The sequence below is a fragment of the Salvelinus namaycush genome, unplaced genomic scaffold (assembly GCF_016432855.1).
Source record: "Salvelinus namaycush isolate Seneca unplaced genomic scaffold, SaNama_1.0 Scaffold361, whole genome shotgun sequence".
NCBI lineage: Eukaryota > Metazoa > Chordata > Actinopteri > Salmoniformes > Salmonidae > Salvelinus > Salvelinus namaycush.
In genome coordinates, this window is record NW_024060575.1 from 189,713 (window position 1) to 204,712 (window position 15,000).

General features: G+C 45.2%; 1 protein-coding gene across 1 annotated transcript in view; it reads left to right on the plus strand.

Annotated features, from left to right (window-relative positions):
- The window catches only part of acad9 (acyl-CoA dehydrogenase family, member 9), a 62,153-nt gene that overhangs the window by 42,830 nt on the left and 4,323 nt on the right, over window positions 1-15,000 (plus strand). The window contains exons 14-16 of the mRNA XM_038985647.1: window positions 9,641-9,718; window positions 12,985-13,113; window positions 14,474-14,546. Of these exons, the coding sequence (XP_038841575.1) occupies window positions 9,641-9,718; window positions 12,985-13,113; window positions 14,474-14,546 (280 nt within the window). The remainder of the gene's footprint in view (window positions 1-9,640; window positions 9,719-12,984; window positions 13,114-14,473; window positions 14,547-15,000) is intronic.

Here is a 15,000-nt window from a genome sequence, read left to right on the forward strand (position 1 = left end):
CTCAAGGACATTCAGAGACTTGTCCCGAAGCCACTCCTGCGTTGTCTAGGCTGTGTGCTCACAGTCAAATAGCCCTTACACAGCCTGGAAGTGTGTTGGGTCATTGTCCTGTTGAAAAACAAATGATAGTCTCACTAAGCCCAAACCAGATGGGATGGCGTATCGCTGCAGAATGCTGTGGTAGCCAGCAGGTTAAATGTGCCTTGAATTCTAAATAAATCACTGAGAGTGTCACCAGCAAAGCACCCCCACACCATCACACCTCCTCCTCCATGCTTCACAGTGGGAACCACACATTCAGAGATCATCCGTTCACCTACTCTGCATCTCACAAAGACACAGCGGTTGGAACCAAAAATCTCAAATTTGGACTCATCAGACTAAAGGACAGATTTCAACCGGTCTAATATCCATTGCTCGTGTTTCTTGGCCCAAGCAAGTCTCTTCTTCTTATTGGTGTCCTTTAGTAGTGGTTTCTTTGCATCAATTCGACCCGTGAAGGCCTGATTCACGCAGTCTCCTCTGAACAGTTGTTGAGATGTGTCTGTTTTGTGAAGCATTTATTTGGCCTGCAATTTCTGAGTCTGGTATCTCTAATGAACATCCTCTGCAGCAGAGGTAACTCTGGGTCTTCCTTTCCTGTGGCGGTCCTCATGAGAGACAGTTTCATCATTGCGCTTGATGGTTTTGCGACTGCACTTTAAGAAATGTTCAAAGTTCTTGAAATTTTCTGGATTGACTGATTTTCATGTCTTAAAGTAATGATGGGCTGTCGTTTCTCTTTGCTTATTTGAGTTGTTCTTGCCATAATATGGACTTGGTCTTTTACCAAATAGGGCTGTCTTCTGTATACCACCCCTACCTTGTCACAACACAATGGATTTGGCTCAAACGCATTAAGAAGGAAAGAAATTCCACAAATTCATGTTTAACAAGGCACACCTGTTAATTGAAATGCATTCCAGGTGACTACCTCGTGAAGCTGGTTGAGGGAATGCCAAGAGTGTGCAAAGCTGTCATCAAGGCAAAGAATCTGAAATATAAAATATATTTTGATATGTTTAACACTTTTTTTTTCTGGTTACTACATGATTCCATATGTGTTATTTCAATGTTTTGATGTCTTCACTATTATTCTACAATGTAGAAAATAGGAATGAGTAGGTGTGTCAACATTTGACTGGTACTATTAAGGTATTTTTTATTTATTTTAAACATTTTGCAAATATTTCAAAACAGTGTTGGCTTTGTCATTATGGGGTATTGTGTGTAGATTGATGAGGGGGAAAAAATATTTTATCCATTTTAGAATAAGGCTGTAATGTAACAATGTGGAAAAAGTCAAGGGGTCTGATTACTTTCTGAATGTACTGTGTATATGATACTATAAACCTGGCTGGAACATCCTAGTGTGGCAGAGTTGTTTTGAACTTTATTGATCCCCACAGGCTTACAGTACACGTTGTTTTGAACTTTATTGATCCCCACAGGCTTACAGTACACGCTGTTACCATAAGTCAGGTTCCCTAACTGGTGGTCCACACGTTGTTACCATAAGTCAGGTTCCCTAACTGGTGGTCCACACGTTGTTACCATAAGTCAGGTTCCCTAACTGGTGGTCCACACGTTGTTACCATAAGTCAGGTTCCCTAACTGGTGGTTCACACGTTGTTACCATAAGTCAGGTTACCTAACTGGTGGTCCACACGTTGTTACCATAAGTCAGGTTCCCTAACTGGTGGTCCACACGTTGTTACCATAAGTCAGGGTCCACACGTTGTTACCATAAGTCAGGGTCCACACGTTGTTACCATAAGTCAGGTTCCCTAACTGGTGGTTCACACGTTGTTACCATAAGTCAGGGTCCACACGTTGTTACCATAAGTCAGGTTCCCTAACTGGTGGTCCACACGTTGTTACCATAAGTCAGGTTCCCTAACTGGTGGTCCACACGTTGTTACCATAAGTCAGGTTCCCTAACTGGTGGTCCACACGTTGTTACCATAAGTCAGGTTCCCTAACTGGTGGTCCACACGTTGTTACCATAAGTCAGGGTTCCCTAACTGGTGGTCCACACGTTGTTACCATAAGTCAGGGTTCCCTAACTGGTGGTCCACACGCTGTTACCATAAGTCAGGTTCCCTAACTGGTGGCCCACACGCTGTTACCATAAGTCAGGTTCCCTAACTGGTGGTTCACACGTTGTTACCATAAGTCAGGGTCCACACGCTGTTACCATAAGTCAGGTTCCCTAACTGGTGGTCCACACGTTGTTACCATAAGTCAGGTTCCCTAACTGGTGGTCCACACGTTGTTACCATAAGTCAGGTTCCCTAACTGGTGGTCCACACGTTGTTACCATAAGTCAGGGTTCCCTAACTGGTGGTCCACACGTTGTTACCATAAGTCAGGTTCCCTAACTGGTGGTCCACACGCTGTTACCATAAGTCAGGTTCCCTAACTGGTGGTCCACACGTTGTTACCATAAGTCAGGGTTCCCTAACTGGTGGTCCACACGTTGTTACCATAAGTCAGGTTCCCTAACTGGTGGTCCACACGTTGTTACCATAAGTCAGGTTCCCTAACTGGTGGTCCACACGCTGTTACCATAAGTCAGGGTTCCCTAACTGGTGGCCCACACGTTGTTACCATAAGTCAGGTTCCCTAACTGGTGGCCCACACGTTGTTACCATAAGTCAGGTTCCCTAACTGGTGGTCCACACGTTGTTACCATAAGTCAGGTTCCCTAACTGGTGGTCCACACGTTGTTACCATAAGTCAGGTTCCCTAACTGGTGGTCCACACGTTGTTACCATAAGTCAGGTTCCCTAACTGGTGGTCCACACGTTGTTACCATAAGTCAGGTTCCCTAACTGGTGGCCCACACGTTGTTACCATAAGTCAGGTTCCCTAACTGGTGGTCCACACGCTGTTACCATAAGTCAGGTTCCCTAACTGGTGGTCCACACGTTGTTACCATAAGTCAGGTTCCCTAACTGGTGGCCCACACGTTGTTACCATAAGTCAGGTTCCCTAACTGGTGGTCCACACGTTGTTACCATAAGTCAGGTTCCCTAACTGGTGGTCCACACGCTGTTACCATAAGTCAGGTTCCCTAACTGGTGGTCCACACGTTGTTACCATAAGTCAGGTTCCCTAACTGGTGGCCCACACGTTGTTACCATAAGTCAGGGTTCCCTAACTGGTGGTTCACACGTTGTTACCATAAGTCAGGTTCCCTAACTGGTGGTCCACACGTTGTTACCATAAGTCAGGTTCCCTAACTGGTGGTCCACACGTTGTTACCATAAGTCAGGTTCCCTAACTGGTGGTCCACACGTTGTTACCATAAGTCAGGTTCCCTAACTGGTGGTTCACACGTTGTTACCATAAGTCAGGTTACCTAACTGGTGGTCCACACGTTGTTACCATAAGTCAGGTTCCCTAACTGGTGGTCCACACGTTGTTACCATAAGTCAGGTTCCCTAACTGGTGGTCCACACGTTGTTACCATAAGTCAGGTTCCCTAACTGGTGGTTCACACGTTGTTACCATAAGTCAGGGTTCCCTAACTGGTGGTTCACACGTTGTTACCATAAGTCAGGGTCCACACGTTGTTACCATAAGTCAGGTTCCCTAACTGGTGGTCCACACGTTGTTACCATAAGTCAGGTTCCCTAACTGGTGGTCCACACGTTGTTACCATAAGTCAGGTTCCCTAACTGGTGGTCCACACGTTGTTACCATAAGTCAGGTTCCCTAACTGGTGGTCCACACGTTGTTACCATAAGTCAGGGTTCCCTAACTGGTGGTCCACACGTTGTTACCATAAGTCAGGGTTCCCTAACTGGTGGTCCACACGCTGTTACCATAAGTCAGGTTCCCTAACTGGTGGCCCACACGCTGTTACCATAAGTCAGGTTCCCTAACTGGTGGTTCACACGTTGTTACCATAAGTCAGGGTCCACACGCTGTTACCATAAGTCAGGTTCCCTAACTGGTGGTCCACACGTTGTTACCATAAGTCAGGTTCCCTAACTGGTGGTCCACACGTTGTTACCATAAGTCAGGTTCCCTAACTGGTGGTCCACACGTTGTTACCATAAGTCAGGGTTCCCTAACTGGTGGTCCACACGTTGTTACCATAAGTCAGGTTCCCTAACTGGTGGCCCACACGTTGTTACCATAAGTCAGGTTCCCTAACTGGTGGTCCACACGTTGTTACCATAAGTCAGGTTCCCTAACTGGTGGCCCACACGTTGTTACCATAAGTCAGGTTCCCTAACTGGTGGTCCACACGTTGTTACCATAAGTCAGGTTCCCTAACTGGTGGTCCACACGTTGTTACCATAAGTCAGGTTCCCTAACTGGTGGTCCACACGTTGTTACCATAAGTCAGGTTCCCTAACTGGTGGTCCACACGTTGTTACCATAAGTCAGGTTCCCTAACTGGTGGCCCACACGTTGTTACCATAAGTCAGGTTCCCTAACTGGTGGTCCACACGCTGTTACCATAAGTCAGGTTCCCTAACTGGTGGTCCACACGTTGTTACCATAAGTCAGGTTCCCTAACTGGTGGTCCACACGTTGTTACCATAAGTCAGGTTCCCTAACTGGTGGCCCACACGTTGTTACCATAAGTCAGGTTCCCTAACTGGTGGTCCACACGCTGTTACCATAAGTCAGGTTCCCTAACTGGTGGTCCACACGTTGTTACCATAAGTCAGGTTCCCTAACTGGTGGTCCACACGCTGTTACCATAAGTCAGGTTCCCTAACTGGTGGTCCACACGTTGTTACCATAAGTCAGGTTCCCTAACTGGTGGTTCACACGTTGTTACCATAAGTCAGGGTTCCCTAACTGGTGGTTCACACGTTGTTACCATAAGTCAGGTTCCCTAACTGGTGGTCCACACGTTGTTACCATAAGTCAGGTTCCCTAACTGGTGGTCCACACGCTGTTACCATAAGTCAGGTTCCCTAACTGGTGGTCCACACGTTGTTACCATAAGTCAGGTTCCCTCACTGGTGGTCCACACGTTGTTACCATAAGTCAGGTTCCCTAACTGGTGGTCCACACGTTGTTACCATAAGTCAGGTTCCCTAACTGGTGGTCCACACGTTGTTACCATAAGTCAGGTTCCCTAACTGGTGGTCCACACGTTGTTACCATAAGTCAGGTTCCCTAACTGGTGGTCCACACGTTGTTACCATAAGTCAGGTTCCCTAACTGGTGGCCCACACGTTGTTACCATAAGTCAGGTTCCCTAACTGGTGGTCCACACGTTGTTACCATAAGTCAGGTTCCCTAACTGGTGGTCCACACGCTGTTACCATAAGTCAGGTTCCCTAACTGGTGGTCCACACGTTGTTACCATAAGTCAGGTTCCCTCACTGGTGGTCCACACGTTGTTACCATAAGTCAGGTTCCCTAACTGGTGGTCCACACGTTGTTACCATAAGTCAGGTTCCCTAACTGGTGGTCCACACGTTGTTACCATAAGTCAGGTTCCCTAACTGGTGGTCCACACGTTGTTACCATAAGTCAGGTTCCCTAACTGGTGGTCCACACGTTGTTACCATAAGTCAGGTTCCCTAACTGGTGGCCCACACGTTGTTACCATAAGTCAGGTTCCCTAACTGGTGGTCCACACGTTGTTACCATAAGTCAGGTTCCCTAACTGGTGGTCCACACGCTGTTACCATAAGTCAGGTTCCCTAACTGGTGGTCCACACAAGTCAGGGTTCCCTAACTGGTGGTCCACACGTTGTTACCATAAGTCAGGTTCCCTAACTGGTGGTCCACACGTTGTTACCATAAGTCAGGTTCCCTAACTGGTGGTCCACACGTTGTTACCATAAGTCAGGTTCCCTAACTGGTGGCCCACACGTTGTTACCATAAGTCAGGTTCCCTAACTGGTGGCCCACACGTTGTTACCATAAGTCAGGGTTCCCTAACTGGTGGTCCACACGCTGTTACCATAAGTCAGGTTCCCTAACTGGTGGTCCACACGTTGTTACCATAAGTCAGGGTTCCCTAACTGGTGGCCCACACGTTGTTACCATAAGTCAGGGTTCCCTAACTGGTGGCCCACACGTTGTTACCATAAGTCAGGTTCCCTCACTGGTGGTCCACACGTTGTTACCATAAGTCAGGTTCCCTAACTGGTGGTCCACACGTTGTTACCATAAGTCAGGTTCCCTAACTGGTGGCCCACACGTTGTTACCATAAGTCAGGTTCCCTAACTGGTGGTCCACACGTTGTTACCATAAGTCAGGTTCCCTAACTGGTGGTCCACACGCTGTTACCATAAGTCAGGTTCCCTAACTGGTGGTCCACACAAGTCAGGGTTCCCTAACTGGTGGTCCACACGTTGTTACCATAAGTCAGGTTCCCTAACTGGTGGTCCACACGTTGTTACCATAAGTCAGGTTCCTTAACTGGTGGTCCACACGCTGTTACCATAAGTCAGGTTCCCTAACTGGTGGTCCACACGTTGTTACCATAAGTCAGGTTCCCTAACTGGTGGTCCACACGTTGTTACCATAAGTCAGGTTCCCTAACTGGTGGTCCACACGTTGTTACCATAAGTCAGGTTCCCTAACTGGTGGTCCACACGTTGTTACCATAAGTCAGGGTTCCCTAACTGGTGGCCCACACGTTGTTACCATAAGTCAGGTTCCCTAACTGGTGGTCCACACGTTGTTACCATAAGTCAGGGTTCCCTAACTGGTGGCCCACACGTTGTTACCATAAGTCAGGTTCCCTAACTGGTGGTCCACACGTTGTTACCATAAGTCAGGTTCCCTAACTGGTGGTCCACACGTTGTTACCATAAGTCAGGTTCCCTAACTGGTGGTCCACACGTTGTTACCATAAGTCAGGTTCCCTAACTGGTGGTCCACACGTTGTTACCATAAGTCAGGTTCCCTAACTGGTGGCCCACACGTTGTTACCATAAGTCAGGTTCCCTAACTGGTGGCCCACACGTTGTTACCATAAGTCAGGGTTCCCTAACTGGTGGTCCACACGCTGTTACCATAAGTCAGGTTCCCTAACTGGTGGTCCACACGTTGTTACCATAAGTCAGGGTTCCCTAACTGGTGGCCCACACGTTGTTACCATAAGTCAGGGTTCCCTAACTGGTGGCCCACACGTTGTTACCATAAGTCAGGTTCCCTCACTGGTGGTCCACACGTTGTTACCATAAGTCAGGTTCCCTAACTGGTGGTCCACACGTTGTTACCATAAGGTTACCAGGCGGTGTCAGAGGAAGGCCCTAAAAATGGTCAGACTCCAGCCACCCCAGTCATAGACTGTTCTCTCTGCTACCGCATGGCAAGCGGTACCGGAGCGCCAAGCCAAAGTCCAAGAGGATTCTAAACAGCTTCTACCCCAAGCCATAAGACTCCTGAACAGCTAATCAAATGTCTACCCAGTCTATTTGCATAGCTCCAGGTAAATATTGCAATTCTTCAGCCATTACTGGACCTGTGACCAAAAACGAGCTACATATGGACAATACCAAAATAAATGATCTAATGACTCTGCCTCCTCACAGCAGAATCTGCAGAGCTGGGAAGATTGTATCCCCCATATATATAACATTCTATTGGTTGTAAGAATTTTGTATAATAATTTAAATTGAAAAATGTGAAGTTTTGAATCCGGCGTTGTTTTGCGTATCAATTCATAAACCATGTGCCATGGAATCGTTACATCGACAATCTCTTCCCAACTATTTTACATTTATATGGCACAGCTGTCAATTTTTTGGTCCTTAAATGAAACTGGTATATATTTTTATTTATCACAATTTTCTTTAACCAATTTTGGTCTTTAATGCAAAGTTGGTACTTGAAAGTATTATTAAAATGTCAAATGTATTGGTCTTGCGAATTAATTTCCAGGCAGACTACCGCGTTTTATTTCCTCAGGCGAGCTCGCTCATTCCACCCACACTGCCACTCAGACAAGACAGGTACCAAACAGACTGATTAGACGCCACCAAGCATCGATAGCTAAAATGACGGGCAAATGTAGATTAAATTCTGCGTTTTGTGCGAATGGAACATTTCTGGGATCTTTTATTTCAGCTCATGAAACATGGTACCAACACTTTACATGTTGTGTTTTATATTGTTGTTCAGTAAGTTGACCCACCTTTTTTTACCACTATGTCACTGGACCCCACCAACCCACACTGTGTAAGGTGCAAAACGTGTCAGACTGACATTGCGAGTGGGTGAGCTGGCCCTGAAGAGCCTCATGAAGGGGAAAAAGACAACGCTGCATCCTGTGCTGGCACCAGTTCTACATTGTGACCTTGTGACATTTTCTTTGCAACAACCTTGAGAGTTTTTTTGCCAGTTGCCTCATTCTTGGGGCACCCGCAATATTCCGCTTCATCAAGCGGCAGCCGTGCTCCTGCCGTTGCCGTGCTCCTGCCGTTCCCGTGCTCCTGCCGTTCCCGTGCTCCTGCCGTTCCCGTGCTCCTGCCGTTCCCGTGCTCCTGCCGTTGCCGTGCTCCTGCCGTTGCCGTGCTCCTGCCGTTCCCGTGCTCCTGCCGTTGCCGTGCTCCTGCCGTTGCCGTGCTCCTGCCGTTGCCGTGCTCCTGCCGTTCCCGTGCTCCTGCCGTTGCCGTACTCCTGCCGTTGCCGTGCTCCTGCCGTTGCCGTGCTCCTGCCGTTGCCGTGCTCCTGCCGTTCCCGTGCTCCTGCCGTTGCCGTGCTCCTGCCGTTGCCGTGCTCCTGCCGTTGCCGGGCTCCTGCCGTTCCCGGGCTCCTGCCGTTCCCGGGCTCCTGCCGTTTTCCTCACACAGTCCACTCGCCATTTTCCAGACCGGCGACACTAAAGCTGCCAGTTGGAAGCGACTAGAAACAATTGCGTAATAGTAACAATTACAAATTGATGGTCCTTGAAAATAAATATTATTGCTTGAAGAAGTACTTGAATGTCCTTGACTTTGACTTGCCACTGTCTGTACGAACCCTGCATTCTGTCACATGTTGTTTTAGAACCATTCTGTCACATGTTGTTTTAGAACCATTCTGTCACATGTTGTTTTAGAACCATTCTGTCACATGTTGTTTTAGAACCATTCTGTCACATGTTGTTTTAGAACCATTCTGTCACATGTTGTTTTAGAACCATTCTGTCACATGTTGTTTTAGAACCATTCTGTCACATGTTGTTTTAGAACCATTCTGTCACATGTTGTTTTAGAACCATTCTGTCACATGTTGTTTTAGAACCATTCTGTCACTTTGGTGGGAAGCATCTAATGCAGAGTTTCCCAACCCGCTCCTCGGGCCTCCCAGACGTTCCACGTGTTTGTTTTAACCCTAAACTGGTGCACCTGATTCCATTAGTCAACGAATCATCAAGCCTTTGACTAATTAGTCAACGAATCATCAAGCCTTTGACTAATTAGTCAACGAATCATCAAGCCTTTGACTAATTAGTCAACGAATCATCAAGCCTTTGACTAATTGAATCAGGTGTGCAAGTTTAGGGTTAAAACAAACATGCTAAAAAGTGTGGGGTGGCCCGATGAGAGGGTTGGGAAACGCTGATCTAATGAGTGAATGGAATGTATAAATGAAGTCATAGTTTCCCTGTCCCCTAATCTCTCCCAGGACAGTGCCAAGAAACTGGAGCAGAACGTGGCCCATTTTGGCTCCACAGTGGAGAACCTGCTGTACAGATATGGAAAGGTACATTATAGCCTTGACTTATTTCACATTTTGTCGTTACAGCCTGAATTCAAAATAGATTAAAGAAAAACAATTCTCCCCCATCTACACATAATATCCCATAATGACAAAGTGAAAACGGGTTTTTGGAAAAATTTTCAAATGTATTGAATGTTAAATACGGAAACATCTAATTGACATAAGTATTCACACCCCTGAGTCAATACATGTTAGAATCACCTTTGGCAGCGATTACAATCAATCAATCAAATGTATTTATAAAGCCCTTCTTACATCAGCTGATATCTCAAAGTGCTGTACAGAAACCCAGCCTAATACCCCAAACAGCAAGCAATGCAGGTGTAGAAGCACGGTGGCTAGGAAAAACTCCCTAAGAGCTTTCCACACCTGGATTGTGCAACAGTTGCCTATTTATTCTTTTCAAAAATGAATCAAGCTCTGTCAATCAATTGGTTGTTGATCATTCCTAGACAACCATTTTCAGGTCTTCCCATAGATTGTCAAGCAAATTTAAGTCAAAACTGTAACTCGGCCAATCAGGTTGTCCTGCTAAAAAAGTGAATCTTCCAGTGTCTGGTGGAAAGCAGACTGAACCAGGTTTTCCTCTAGGATTTTGCCTTTGCTTAGATCCATTTTGTTTATTTTTATCCTTGAAAACTCTGCAGTCCTCAACGATGACAAGCATACCCATAACATGATGCAGCCATCACCATGCTTGAAAATATGGAGTGCTACTTAGTGATGTATTATGTTGGGGCAAATCCAACACAATACAACTCTTTGTGTTCAGGACAAAAAGTTTATTTCTTGCCACCTTTGCAGTTTTACTTTAGTGCCTTATTGCAAACAGGATGTATGTTTTGGAATATTTTTTAACTGTAACGGTTTCCTAACTATGATGTTGTGGATATTTTTTATTTAACCTTTATTTAACTAGGCAAGTCAGTTAATATGTAGAACAACAATCTAATATGACCCATGGCCCTTCTAGCTGTCTCTATGTAGAACAACAATCTAATATGACCCATGGCCCTTCTAGCTGTCTCTATGTAGAACAACAATCTAATATGACCCATGGCCCTTCTAGCCGTCTCTTTATAGAACAACAATCTAATATGACCCATGGCCCTTCTAGCTGTCTCTATGTAGAACAACAATCTAATATGACCCATGGCCCTTCTAGCTGTCTCTATGTAGAACAACAATCTAATATGACCCATGGCCCTTCTAGCTGTCTCTATGTAGAACAACAATCTAATATGACCCATGGCCCTTCTAGCTGTCTCTATGTAGAACAACAATCTAATATGACCCATGGCCCTTCTAGCTGTCTCTATGTAGAACAACAATCTAATATGACCCATGGCCCTTCTAGCCGTCTCTTTATAGAACAACAATCTAATATGACCCATGGCCCTTCTAGCTGTCTCTATGTAGAACAACAATCTAATATGATCCATGGCCCTTCTAGCTGTCTCTATGTAGAACAACAATCTAATATGACCCATGGCCCTTCTAGCTGTCTCTATGTAGAACAACAATCTAATATGACCCATGGCCCTTCTAGCCGTCTCTTTATAGAACAACAATCTAATATGACCCATGGCCCTTCTAGCTGTCTCTATGTAGAACAACAATCTAATATGATCCATGGCCCTTCTAGCTGTCTCTATGTAGAACAACAATCTAATATGACCCATGGCCCTTCTAGCTGTCTCTATGTAGAACAACAATCTAATATGACCCATGGCCCTTCTAGCCGTCTCTTTATAGAACAACAATCTAATATGACCCATGGCCCTTCTAGCTGTCTCTATGTAGAACAACAATCTAATATGACCCATGGCCCTTCTAGCTGTCTCTATGTAGAACAACAATCTAATATGACCCATGGCCCTTCTAGCTGTCTCTATGTAGAACAACAATCTAATATGACCCATGGCCCTTCTAGCTGTCTCTATGTAGAACAACAATCTAATATGACCCATGGCCCTTCTAGCTGTCTCTGTAGAACAACAATCTAATATGACCCATGGCCCTTCTAGCTGTCTCTATGTAGAACAACAATCTAATATGACCCATGGCCCTTCTAGCTGTCTCTATGTAGAACAACAATCTAATATGACCCATGGCCCTTCTAGCTGTCTCTATGTAGAACAACAATCTAATATGACCCATGGCCCTTCTAGCTGTCTCTATGTAGAACAACAAAAAGTAATACAAATGCCCACAGTCATCAAGCTAGGTAAGAGATCATTATTAAATATGTTTAAGTGATTGGTAAGAATAAACTAGATCAATGATAATTCATTAACTTGCCCAAGCTTTCCCCATTTTCTCCTTCACCCAAATCCAGATAGCTGATGTTCTGAAAGAGCTGCAAAATCTGGATCCCTACAAATCAGCCAGGCTAGACAATCTGGACCCTCTCTTTCTAAAATTATCTGCCGCAATTGTTGCAACCCCTATTACCAGTCTGTTCAACCTCTCTTTCGTATCGTCTGAGATCCCCAAAGATTGGAAATCTACCGTGGTCATCCCTCTCTTCAAAGGGGGAGACACCCTAGGCCCAAACTGTTACAGGCCTATATCTATCCCACCCTGCCTTTTCTAAGGTCTTCAAAAGCCAAGTTAACAAACAGATCACCGATCACTTCGAATTCCACCATACCTTCTGCGCTATGCAATCTGGTTTCCGAGCTGGTCGTGGGTGCACCTCAGCCACGCTCAAGGTCCTAAACGATATCATAAACGCCATCGATAAAAGACATTACTCTGCAGCCATATTCATCGACCTGGCCAAGGCTTCCGACTCTGTCAATCACCACATTCTTATCGGCAGACTCAACAGCCTTGGTTTCTCAAATGACTGCCTCGCCTGGTTCACCAACTACTTCTCAGATAGAGTTCAGTGTGTCAAATCGGAGGGCCTGTTGTCCGGACCTCTGGCAGTCTCTATGGGGGTGCCACAAGGTTCAATTCTCGGACCAACTCTTTTCTCTGTATATATCAATGATGTCGCTCTTGCTGCTGGTGATTCTCTGATCTACCTCTACGCAGACGACACCATTCTGTATACTTCTGGCCCTTCTTTGGAGACTTTGTTAACTTCTTTGGGACAGGGGGGCAGTATTGAGTAGCTTGGATAAAAAGGTGCCCAGAGTAAACTGCCTGCTACTCTGTCCTAAAAGCTAGAATATGTGAAGGGGTCTGAATAGTATCAGAATGTGGAATAAGTAACACCTGTGTCTTTTCTGTTCCTTCAGACGATAGTAGAGGAGCAGCTGATCCTAAAGCGTGTTGCTGACGTCCTGATCAACCTGTACGCCATGACAGCCGTCCTATCACGATCTAGTAGATCTATCTCTATAGGGCTCAGGAACCACGACCATGAGGTAATACTGTACTATACTATCACCATTGTGTTGATATACAGTGTTGTAAAAAAGTATTTGCCCCCTTTCTGATTTTATCCGCGTCTGGTGAAAGCCAAACACTGCGTTCCACATTAAGAACCTCTGAATGTCAGGCCATCTATCTGAGCTGAAGAGCAGCTGGGTCATGTGGCAAGACAATGATCCAAAACACACAATCAAGTCAACATGAAAATGGCTAAAAAGCAACACATTTGAAGTTTTGGAATGGCCTAGTTAAAGTCCAGACCTAATCACAAGGGAGATGTTGCAGGACTTGAAACGAGTAGTTCCGGTGTCGTTGAGTAGTTCTGCATGGAAGAGTGGGCCAAAACTCCCCACAGCGACGTTAGACTGATCAACAGGCACTAAAGGGGGCACAGCCAGTTATTGAGTGTCAGGGGGAAATTACTTTTTCACACAGGGAATTGGGTGTTGCATAACTTTGTTTATGAAATGAAATAAGTGTCACATTTGTGTTATTTGTTCATTCAGGTTCCCTTCATCTATTATTAGGTTTTGGTTGAAGATCTGATAACATTCAGTATACACATTTATTTTATTTTTTAAAGAGACAATCAGAAAGGGGGCAAATACTTTTTCACCCCACTATCTCTATAGGGCTCAGGAACTACGACCATGAGGTAATACTGTAGTGTACTATCAACTATCTCTATAGGGCTCAGGAACTACGACCATGAGGTAATACTGTAGTGTACTATCAACTATCTCTATAGGGCTCAGGAACTACGACCATGAGGTAATACTGTAGTGTACTATCAACTATCTCTATAGGGCTCAGGAACTACTACCATGAGGTAGTACTGTACTATACACTAGTATCAGGAAGTATACAGTATCAATATGACCACTGTATCAGGAAGTATACAGTATCAATATTACCACTATCAGGAAGTATACAGTGTCAATATTACCACTGTATCAGGAAGTATACAGTGTCAATATTACCACTGTATCAGGAAGTATACAGTATCTATATTACCACTGTATCAGGAAGTATACAGTGTCAGTAAGTCTTAATCCAACACATCCAGGCTGAATCACATCCGGCCGTGATTGGGAGTCCTTTAGGGCGGCATCGCCGGGGTAGGCCGTCATTGTAAATAAGAATTTGTTCTAAACTGACTTGCCTAGTTAAATAAAGGTATAAAACATACAGTAGGATCTAACATGGTAATATTTAGTTTTATTATTCATACGTCTTGAAGCTTATTGGTTGCTACACGAACCAACAGCGTAGTCTGATTTCTCCCATTTAGTTCTGGTTGGTTGTTTGTCTTCCTCCTATTCTGTGATGAACTGAGAGCTCCTATTGTTGTAGGTGCTGCTGGCGAACACTTTCTGCACCGACGCCTTCTTCAAGAACAACTACTGGATGACTCAGCTACAGAAAAGTCAGTAGGACAGAGTTGGCACCCTATTCCCTTTATAGTGCACTACTTTTGATGAGGTCTCATTGTGGGGTGCTTACATTTTATCCTAGTTCACACATGTACGCTTGTGTATATTGGAAATGTGTATTTTTGCATATCCCAACCATCCCTGACACCTCCAACAGTGACCCTGGAGCCGTTAGGGTGAAGTGCCTTGCTCAAGGGTCATTGGAAGGTTTTTACCTTGTCGGCTCGGTGACCTCAATACACAGCCAGCCAGTCACAGCATCACGTGTGATCAACATATTAACATATAATTGTAGCAGCTATTATAATTAGTGAACTCTCATATGTTTTGTTTCTGTTACACAACGTCCTCGGAGAGACAATCAGTTACACGACATCCTCGGAGAGACAATCAGTTACACGACGTCCTCGGAGAGAGAATCAGTTACACGACATCCTCGGAGAGACA